Consider the following 11,974-nt stretch of genomic DNA (forward strand, 5'->3'; position numbering starts at 1 on the left):
AAAAACCAAAATTCACAAATGGCGAGTATATAAGGAACACAATTATTTCTTCCGAATTGTTATAGTGTGTTGTCAGAACGTAAGTTTTTCGTAATTTCTTTTGTTTTTTATCACCTAATTTGGTTTTTAGTGTTCAAAGATGATTCGAAATTGTAAAAGAGTGTTGGTACCGACAAGTCACAAAAAATGACCAGTGATTCCATCATCGACCTCAACTGATGATACAGCAACGTTTAAAACACACATTCGCTCTTTTAGTTTTGTTTTTACATTTGTTTTATATTCTGTGTTTACTTTCGAGCAATAAAAAATAACTTCTTTAACTTTAAATACGTTTACCAACGGTTTGTACCGCCTTGTTCCTAATAGCCCCATTTTGTAATTTCGAAAAAATGCGTCTTTTTCGTCTTTTTTGCTTAAAATTCCAGCTTTGATCAAGACAATTATTTAACCCTTTAATGTGCTCGCCAAGATCAAGAAAAGAAACAAAAAATTAAGGCAATATTTCAATACACAAAAAAGTTGCAAGACTTTAAAGTTGAAATCTGTTCCTAATAGCCCCAGTTTACGGAATAAATCAATAAATAAGTAAATTAAAAATTATTAATTCGTTAATAAGAATAAGTATAGAATATAGTAATTGTTACTAGTTTTCAAATTAGTTTTATTTTTATATACACTGAGAAAACTGGAGTATTGGACTAAACATCTGGAGGGACAAATCGTTGATATTTGAGAGTTAGCTATTGGATAACAATCTAAATGTTCAAATACACCATTGACAGATATTCTTGCCATTTCTCTTGGAGGGAAAATCGAGTTTATAACAGAGGGACAAATTAACTACCTTGAGAAATCCCTTCCTTATCCGGCGCGAAATGAATAAATATGGTAACCTAACCCCTAAATTAAATACATAAAATGTCAGAAAAATAATTTCGCGCGCATCAAATCGTACACATTTTCTGCGCAACTTTTAACCCTCAGATATAATGGGAGAGAATATACAAGTAGATTTCCATTATTATCAATTCAAAATTTATTTTATAAGGACTATTTAACTCTCTTCATAAGCAAAGGAAAGATACACTTTTTTAACCTCTGAATTTGACTCTCCAGTTTTCTCAGTGTAGGATAATTTTTTTTATATATTTACTTTTAAAAATCTTACCACAAATATCTTTTAAAATCTGACAAGTTTTGCTATTTTTTATAATAAAAATTAATAATAATAAATTTAATCCATCATGCTTTAAACATTTTTTGTATTAATAATTTTTAAAGGGTCGAAAGTACATTCGTACTGGCATTCTATTGCAAAATGCGTCCGGCTCAGTGCAGGTTTTAACCCGCCAAGCACCCGGCGTTGTACTGGCATTCGTCCGTCTAGCAACCAGCGCGGGCCAAATTATATTCTTTATTAAAAATTAAAATAAAAGAAATGTTTAATTAACTATGCAAGGTGAATGTGACTTAATATTTATTATTTCCTTCAAAATTAATTACATTCATCTTTTTCTCTTTTTTTAAAATAGTTATAAAAGTATAAATGAAATGCAGTAAGTTACAAATGTTTATTTTGGTTAATTTTGTATTGATTTCGAATAGTTATAAAGTGAAGTATTCAACTAATTATTCTCAAATAATAAAATAAAGATAAATATTAAAATCATTGAAGATTAAAAAATATAATAAAACTATATTTATTTGCATAATATAAATAAAATGCTAAAATATTGAAAAATACTTGAGTAAAAATTATTATTCACTTTATATATAAGTTTTTGTTTAGTGGTATTGTATATTGGCGTTGTTTTGCTTACATCCGCAAGCGAGCGAATAGCGTAGTGGTTAACGTATTAGACTTCGGTGCGTAGATTAGGATAGGCTTGGGCTTCGTATCTCACTGCGAGCGTTTAGAATTTTAATGTGTAAAAAAATGTTAAATGTGTAAAAAATGCTTCAAATGATCTATAAATAAATGTTAATTAACATGCACCATGCATAGTTAATTAAATATTTTATTTTATTTTTCAATAGAGAATATAATTTGGCCCGTCCTGGTTGCCAGACGGACGAATGCCTGTACAACGCCGGTTGTTCGGCGGCATCAAATCTGTACCGAGCCAGGCGCGCAGCCACTACAACACATTGTCAGGTTCCAGTAGAATGCCTGCACCGCTCCGGTCGTCAGGCGGACTCATGCCAGTACAGTCTTACCGACGTCTGTACAGGCGCGGTACCCTGCCAGTGGGAAATTTCCGCCTGGGTTACTTCAAAAAAATTATTTTATTGATGCAAATAAATATTTATTTGAATTAAAAACCATGCATTATTGAACTAAATAATGTTCATAATTAATTTAAATTAATATTTATTGGATCCAATTATTCTATTCATTTTATTTAAGTAATTCGTATTTGGTACAAATAAATATTTATTTGATACGATAAAATAAAATACTCAGATCTAATAAATATTTACTTGGTTCAAATAAATATTTATTGGATAATAGACAATTAAACCATTTAATTAAGTCAATTTATTTTTATTCGATTCAATTAAATTTTTTTTCAGTGTATTCATCCGATTAAAGCCCCTTTTACACTGTATACTTGTCATGTGAAATGAACATTGTACGCCACATTTGATCTTCTTGCGCCAACTATCATAGGAGATAGGTACTCAAATGTGATTTTGATATGCTCGCTTACTTGTTTTGACTCATTTAGTCTGCCATTGTAAATAGTGATAAACGGTCGGAAAAATTATCGGAAAAATTATTTCTAAAGTCAAATTTAGTGCTGAACTCGAATATCATAATGGATTTTTGATATTCTATTGTTCAAAAATTTTACAAGTGTTTTTTCAAAAAATGTGCGGTTGGGGCGAAACTATTCGCCCACTGATGACAGGGAAAACTACGAAACAGTGTATTTTTTTGTGTGCTTGTTTTTAGGTTAGAATGATAAGAAATTGGAAGAGAAAAACTCCTCCAATTAATAAATTAATTTTTTTAGTATTATATCATTAATAGCTGCTGGAATAGTTTTGACCCTCGTTTTTTCGACATCAAAAAACAAGGGTTTCGTAAAATCGCTGTAGTTCGGAACAGAATCGAGTTACAGCAAAATAATACATGGAAAAATTGTAGCTAAGAAGTCAAGTTTTTAAACAATTCTAAGCATTTTTTTTTAAATACACTTTTTAGACTCAAAAATCCAAACAGGAATAGTATTGCCCCACCTTACCCTACTTGTTAAAGAAATATAATTAAAGAATTTAATTCTGTTTGTTTTCTTTAATTTTTTATTTATTAAATATTGTAGATTTTTATTTTATTTTTTATTTTATTCTATAATTGCGTGGATAAAAGTAGAAGAAATAACGCAAAACTATTAAAATAAGCAAAATTGAGCACGAGGGAAATCGAACCAACGACCCATGGACTTGTAGACTAACGCTCTAACCACTAAACTAACGACACGCACTTGTAGATGAGTTTTCATTTCTCAGTTTCATTTGGACTTGAAATCAAAGATGTGAAAATATGGTTAGGTGATGATAATTAATGATAATTAATCTAAGTGATAAATTAAATATTTTTTAGCTCCTGTCTGCTTTTAAATTATTTATAAATATTCTCTGGTTGTTCAAAAATGAAAAATAATTATAAATAACTACTTGAAAACCACCCTCAAAATCAAATAGCCACCCCTTGACGATAATACATTTTGTGAATATTTAAAAAAATCTATAGATTCTAAATGCATCTAAATTATGAAAAAAATGCTTCTAAGTGACACAAAAATGGATAATAATGTTAAACACCCCTCTTGGAACACACCCCTATTTCATAATTATTCTTACATACTGCCAATAGTTTTGAACAATTAAAAAAATAATTTTCATTGATTCTATACGTTTCGAAAATACGAAAAATTATTTTTATGATGACTATAGGTAATGATAGTAAATGTAAACTATCCTCTAAAAAACAATCATAAGGTCAAATAACCACCCCTTGTTGATCAAAGTTTTCAATCAGCGACCCCAAAAATCCCCGAGTAACAAATTTTAGGCGAATTCGGTAGATTTTTAAATTGTTTCGTTATTTTGGGGTAGTTTTAATTAATTTTGTTTACCTTGAAGAAAATTTTGTTATTATTTTTTTTTTTACAAAGTTTACAATATTTTAAAACATATGTTACTTTGAAAACCGAAAAAAAAATTTTTTTTAATTTATATACCTTTTTTTAATTTTTGTCATTTCTTGCGTTTTTTGAAGAGGTGTATTTCATAAATAGTAGTTTTTTGGAATATGGCATTCATATGTATTTGTTACTCTCGCTTATACCTTTAAAATAAGACCTTAGCGGAGTTGATCCGTTAAGTTTTTAGAAAGTTATGATTTTTTAAAGTAGGTAGTACGTATCTTTGGTAAAAAATTCGGACTAATTCCGGATTAAATACGTACAGATTATTACGGATTATTCCGAAAATTGTACGAAAAAGGTCCGAAAATGATCCGCGTTAGTCTGATATTAATCCGAACGAAAACCTGAATCCGAAAACACTCCGGAGTAATTCTGAATGTCTACGAATTCAGTCCGTAATTAGTCCGCAACAATCCGAATTTATGACCGGTGAAGAATTCTTCTAAAATAAGTACGGAATTATCAGAAATCAATATGTAAAGAATACGGAATCAGTCCGCAACAATCCGAATTTAATCTAGTTAAAAAAACTTAATCCGTAAAATGTCCGAAGCAATCCGAACTCTGTAAGCAAGAAATCCGATATTTGTCCGCAACAATTTGAAATTAAGTGTTGCAAAATCTTATTCCGAAACAAGTACGAAACAATCCGAAAACTGTATGCAACGAATTCAGAAATTGTCTGCAACGATTGAGATTTAATCCAATTGAAAGACATAATCCGAAACAATCCGAAATCTATATTATGCTAAGTATCCGAAAATTGTCTGAAATAATCCGGATTTAATCCAATTAAAAGGCATAATCCGAAACAAATACTAAACAATCCGAAATATATGTATGCAAAGATTCCGGTAATAGTCAGCGGCAATCCGAATAATATCCGATCAAAACACCCTAGTCCGAAAAGAAGTCTTATAATAATATGGAATTTGTAAATATATATGTATACAGTCCACAGACAGTCCAAAACAATCCATATTCCATCCAATTCAAAGACTTAATCCGGAATGATTTTGGTCAGATAAATTCAAACTATAATTATAATTTCGTATGACAAATACCTGACCATAACCAGATTAATTCCGGACTTAATCGGACTATTTGCAAGTTGCGTATTACCAGACTAACTTCAGACTAGATCGCACTAATTCCGGATTCACTGGTTATACACAAACCTATTGAGTTTGGATTTATCCGAACTAATTCTGAGTGACGAAAACCTGACCATAAGCAGACTGTTTCGGATTAGCTGCGGATTCACTGGTTAAACCAATCGGATTACTTCTGCATTTACTAGTTGCATATAATCTGACTAACTTCGGACTAAATCGGACTAATTACGGATTCAATAGTTATAAAAAACGGTATTGATTTTAAACTTAATTCAGGGTGAAAAACTCCACAATAAATCGTACTGTTTCGGACTAATTCCGGATTCACTAGTTAAAATTAACTGATTAATGTTGAACTTCATCGGACCAACTCCGGATTTACTAGTTGTTCACAAACCGTATAGAGTTCGGATTTATTCGGATTAATTTCGGGTGACAAAAACCTGACCATAAACCGCACTGTTTCAGACAAATTTCGGATTAGTCCGAAATCTGTCCGGTTTTTTAACCAGGGATGTGTACCACTGGCCATTAAAGGGTTAAAATAAAAGAAAGTAAATATTTAATTATTAAATTAAATAACTTGACTTATTAAATTTACCATTTTGCCAGCAATAATTTTTAAATTCTTAGCAAGTTATAAATTAGGCTAGGTTAGGTTCAGTTTGGTTACATTTAGTTTATTGAGGTTAGGTTAAGTAAAATTTGATTTATTTGTTAGGTTAGGTTAAATTTGGTATAATTAGGTTACGTTATGTTAAATTTGGTTTATTTATGTTGAGCTATGTTAAATTTAGTTTATTTAAGTTACGTTAAGTTAAATTAAATTTATTTATAAAAATTTGATTTATTTAGGTTACACTGTAAAAAATGCCAGAATAATTTTACACGTCCACGCCCACGTAGTAATATAACCTAAATTATGTGTTATTTTATAACCTCAAAGTAAAAAAACCCGAGGCGTGTAAAATTACCAATGCTGAATGTGAATTACCCTGAATGTAACAAATTTCTATTTCTATAGGTTATATCAATGCTGTTTATTGTTTTGATAGTTTTTATCAATTATACTAATTTTTTTTCTTTTTAATGAATAAAATATGAAATACATTTTTTACACAAAAATTAACTTTTATTAAATTTTATATTATTTTAATAAAATAATATACACTTTTTTTTACATAAAATTGACTTTGAAATTTTATATTATTTCAATAAAATATAAATTAAAATTAGTAGAAATAAATAAAGAAAAACAAAAAGCGTAGGAAACTTTGGAGAAAATCCTTCCCATTTGTGTTCCAATCTGAAAATAAGAATTCACCAAGTTAATAAATAGAAATATAATTGAATTTAATTAGATTCTAGGAGGTCGTGAAATATCTTTAAAGTAGAATTGTAAAAATTATTTGTAAAATAAATAAAATATAATAGTAGATTATTATACAACATATGTGGAATTTTTTTTATATAATAAAAGTAATAAAAATTAATTTTACTTTTTAGTAAAACTAAATTTCTTTTTATAAGTTTAACTCGTTAGTTATACTTCTTTGAAAACATTATTTTAGCTGTGATATTTCGATACCGTCAACTGGGGCTATTTTGTGCATCCGGGGGCTATTTTGTGCACGCGAGTTTTTTAATGAAAAAAATTATTAAAATGAATTATTTTAATCTGCTATTTTGTAAAATGAAAGTTTGATTACATGACAATAGAGAGCACTAAATGTTATTATTTAATTCTTTGGCAATTAAGAGGAAAATATTCCTAAAAACGGAAAATTTGTTTAAAAAATTTTGAAAGTTCGGAAAAATTATACCAGATCTTCTAGAGTTTTAATGTGTCTCATAAACTGTGTTAGATATTTGTTTTTAATTGTGTTGTGATGATACATACGTAATGCGCTAACTTTTTATTCATTATTTTAAGAGAAAAGTGAAAAAAACTGAAAAACCAGGATTCCATGGGGCTATTTTGTGCACCTAAAAAAATCAAATATTTTTCATAAATATTTTATTTAGTAAGTAAAGAAGATTCTGTTTATCATTTTTATACATTTTTGTCTTGCTTTTCTGTTAAAAAACTGTAAAAACGTTAATTAAAATCATTAAAACGATTAAAAGCTCTACCGGTGCACAACGTAACCTTAAAAAATGAACATTAATTAATGTTTATAAGTTTTTCAAATTAGTTTTAAAACTATTTTCTCGTTTCTCTTAAAATAACTTAAAAATCATATTAGATATTAAATTGTTATCTATTTAACCTTAAAAATATTTATTTCAAGTTTTTGAAAAATATCATTCAAAACCATTAAAAAAGCTTCTATTGAAATGATGTTTTAAAGTTATTTATAAGTGTTTAAACGATCATTTTATAATTATATTAGTATATTATTATAAAATATATATTAAAAAAGAAAAAAATTTTATTTACTATCTGCGTAATATACAATTTAAAGAAAGATTGTTAATTTTTAGTAAATCCAGATTTTAGCAAAATTTTAGTGCTTTATTTTACATTTTTTGTATAATATATCTACAAAAAAATTTTTACTAGGTCATTCTTTTTTTAATTTACTCTCAAATATATACACAAAAGATTTTATGAAACAGAAACGATTAAAAAAATTGTTTACGCAACATTATAGAAAAACAAAGTTCGATGCACAAAATAGCCCCATCCCGGGAGTTATTGTTTTTACGACTTTCAATGACTATAACTAAGACAAAAAAATTTTTTTCTTTGCAAAATTTATAGGAAACCTTCAGAAGGATGTCCACAACATATGTCAAAAGTTGATTTTCTTTATTCTCTTAATTCTGAATTTAAATAAATCTTTGAATAAAAAAAAGCTATTTGGTGCACAAAATAGCCCCGGTTGACGGTACTTCAATATAATTTCTTTAAATAGCAGTTTTAATGTAGTTTCCAAAAATTTAATTTTTTCATTTTTTAAATATTCATTTTTCTACGAATATTATCATAATTAATATAGTAATAAATTAAAATTTAAAGATTTTAAATAGTATAATAAATGTTTCGCCAATCATTATTAAAATACATCTTTTTAATATAAATAAAAAACGATGTATCAATGAAACCTAAAAAATCTTTACAAGTAAGACTTACTTTTAGCGGAAAGTGCAGAACTGCAATTGCTCTTTGTCAACAATAATTTGTACATCCTGAAACATTAAACATATTCAGAATCATATAATTTTTTTGTAGGATAGAAAAAACGATTAATTTTTTTAAGAAATAGATATTTACCTGGCATGCGTAAACAGAAGGCATACATCAACTAATTGATGTTCCAATAATATTTGTTGCATATTTTCGTCAACATTTTATTAATTAGTATCAGGATTAAAATCTTCTGTATTGGCGGGAACATGGAAAAGATCCAGTTTGTTTGCAAAGCTGGCAACTAAATTCTTAGATTTACTCGAGTTCCATGCTTTGTTTCCATTGATTGGCTCAATACTAAGCAAATAGCGTTGAATGAAATCAAATGTTATTGAATTAGATTTTGGAAAATTTTTGTTAAAAACAAAATAGGAAGCAAATAAGAGCTTGAGTGTTTCCATAAATGTAAGTTCTGTTCGAATCAATCTGTTTTCAAGAAAGAATGAGTAGTGATCTTGGTTACCTGTAAAGAATACATATTTATATATATATATATATTTTATATAAATTGACATTCATAAAAAATCTTTTTTAATTGTAGTAAAGTATTGAATATCATACCTACACACGCAACCCAAGCAAAAACGTTTGGAGGAATTTGCAATTCGAAGACTGATTCTACTTCCTGCAAAAAAATAAGTTTTGTTATTGAATAAATTAGACTTTAGGATTTATTAATAATGAATATTCTATCATTAAAGCAATTGTATTCTTACCGGATACTTTAAAAATATAAGATCAATTTTTTCTTTAAAAACGTTTCCAATTATCCTCAAAACTTCTTCGTCACTGATTTCATTTACATTTGTCAATCTATTTGCGTGCGCATATGCAAAAATTTTATTGGACGATTCCTGAAATCTTATACACAAATTATCAATCGAATGCCCCATTAAAATTTGATACTGCCAAAGTAAAAATTCCGGTTCCAACAAAATTGGCCACATTTCGTTAATGTCATTGGCACTAGGAGGCTGAATTAAAAAATTTTCTTTGATAACTATATGTTAAACAGAAATCTGTTTCAACTTTGTTTTTTTTTGTTGGTCAGTTAACAAATTTAATAGGTGCTCAGCCTCATTTTCACTTCCTTCTGATACTTCTTCGTCGCTGTTATTTTTATTTTCTTTATCTATCCACTTTTGCATAAACACTCTTTTCCCTTCCAGTACGTGAATCGATTGCTTCAGCTGTGGTTGCCATTTTGAGCAACCAGCTTCAGCCCTTTGCTTCTTCCTTATTGTTTTCGATGTGATTCTTAAAGCTGCAGACAAATTAGGATGATCAATTCTAGACAAGTTTTTATTTCTATTTTTTATCTTTTCCGCAATTGTAACAAATCCACTACCCATAACTTTTCCCTCACTATTTTTATCTTGAAAGATAGCTGGATACTTGTCCGTTAACTGCTTTGCAACTAAATTGCAAGCCATGAACGGTATAGTGGTAGAGATTGTTCTCATTTGATCGACTGCTTCATTCACCATGTACGCTATTAATCGTTTTGATTTTTCACTACTTTCTAATTCTTTTAATTTATGTTTGCTAACTGCTTCCCAACTGATTTTAAAACTAAGCCATTGGTTTTCTATACTTTGAGGTGCATTGTCTACCGTTTCTTCAGCATTTGAATTGAGTCCTTCATTTCTGGGTTCTTCCACTTCGTCTGTATTCCGTTGTTCATTTCTTGTTTCTTGCTCTTCGCCTTCTGTCGTTTCGTTCTCTTCTCTATTTACAGAAAAATCATTGATTTCGGAAAAATTATTATTATTCACTGTCGCATCTGCATGTCCTTCACTACTTTTATTCTGGGTGTTGAATTTAACATTATATTTCTGATTGTCGCGGTTATCGAGTTTTTCCTCATTTCGAAACTGGTTTATTTCATGATTATTAGATTCTTCAAATCCATTGTTAATTATATCGGTCATCAATTCGATATTTGTATTTTTCGTGGGTTGCCAAAATTCGTTCTCCTGTAAAATGATGAACACTTCGCCTTCGTCATGAAATGCTTCCATAATTTCGTCTTCATCGACTTCCGTGTCATCCTTCTCAAGAACAATTGTCTTGCCTTTAATATTTAATTTATTGGACCCTTTTTCCATCACCGTATGTAAAATGTTGTCTGTATTGGAAACACATATAGCCTTGTTGAGAGCTCGGTTATGAGACCAAATTTTATAAACTTTTGGCATCTGAAATAAAAAGAGTGAATAAGTTTGTTTCTTATTTTTGCGAAGTACTAATATAAAATAATATTGAAAATTGAAATGAAAGATTGTTAGTTCTTTTTTCAAATCTATACTTACAATAATTTTATATATCCGGATTAAATGGTTCATATTTAGGAACGAATGTAGGAAAGGTTTTGGATTACAATTTCAGGAAATGGATCAGGCGAAAGCAGTTTATCGTATGAAAAAAGCGAAAGATTTGAAGTTTGACAATCTTTTTTCATATTATTACATATTTCAAAAACACCAATTTCGTCATTTTGAATAATTTCAAATTGTTTTCCGAAAAAGTTTATTTTATCTTTATTATAGTTAACAAAGATTTGTTCTATTCTGCATAGATTAAAATTTCCAAGTTCTGACATTCCAATGCATAAGCAATCATTTTGTTTATAACATATTCCTCTGAAGGTCACACTTGTTGCCACATAAAAAAACATACTTTTATTTTCATTAATGATTTTGGTAATGTGAGAAGGGGCAGATTTTTCTAAAGATTTTTTTATCATATTTTTCACTTTTGTTCAGAATTACAAATGAATCTTCAAATGTATTTAGGGATTCTAAGAGTTGTCGTTTTTCAGCTAACATTCGGGTCGCATTTTTGAAGTTTTTTGCATGCTTCAAATGGATTTTATAAAACCTGTGAACACTTTCAAAACGTAAAGTCCATAAATGTTTCAGCGGACCAACTTGCTCAACCAGATCAGGATAATGAGCAATATAATGATGCTTGGGTCGTAAAGAAACATTTGGAAAACATTTTATTCTTAATTGTAAATATTCGTGGATGCTTGAATTAAATAATGCCAGTTGACCGTGTGATAAAGCAGGAGCACATGCAAACGAACATATTTCCCTTAATCTTAGCACCATTTTCCATACTTCATCATTAGCATCTTTTATAACATGGCACATTGCTATAGGAAATAAAAGCAACAATTTCCTTATTTCACTAGCGCTTCCACTTATTTTAAACTTTTTGAGGTTAATTATTTATGGGTACTTTATCGCTCATTGAATTTGTTGAAAGTTTTATTGATTGTAAGTTGGAATTTAATTCATCAAGTTTTATCCATTTATTTTTTATAAAATATTTAATTGCAAAAAACAAATCATAAGGAGCAATTCCCTCAAATATGTCGTGGCCAAGGCAAGGAGGCAAACCGGGAGAGCAAACGTGATAATGTTGTAATGAATTCAAAGTCGAAT

The 11,974-nt window shown here is 28.8% G+C and overlaps 1 protein-coding gene across 1 annotated transcript; it reads right to left on the minus strand.

Moving 5' to 3' along the window:
* Positions 1-524: 524 nt before the first annotated feature.
* On the minus strand, positions 525-10,924 carry LOC122499411 (the record flags this gene model as incomplete). The annotated part of the gene is made up of 7 exons (XM_043607752.1): positions 10,838-10,924; positions 9,602-10,723; positions 9,242-9,499; positions 9,087-9,150; positions 8,693-8,988; positions 7,430-7,450; positions 525-551 (listed from the first exon to the last, which is right to left on the minus strand). Coding segments are annotated over exons 1-7 (1,821 nt in total), but the record flags the coding sequence as incomplete, so codon positions are not given.
* Between the last annotated feature and the right edge of the window lie 1,050 nt (positions 10,925-11,974).

The sequence above is a fragment of the Leptopilina heterotoma genome, unplaced genomic scaffold (assembly GCF_015476425.1).
Source record: "Leptopilina heterotoma isolate Lh14 unplaced genomic scaffold, ASM1547642v1 Lhet_100, whole genome shotgun sequence".
Lineage (NCBI taxonomy): Eukaryota > Metazoa > Arthropoda > Insecta > Hymenoptera > Figitidae > Leptopilina > Leptopilina heterotoma.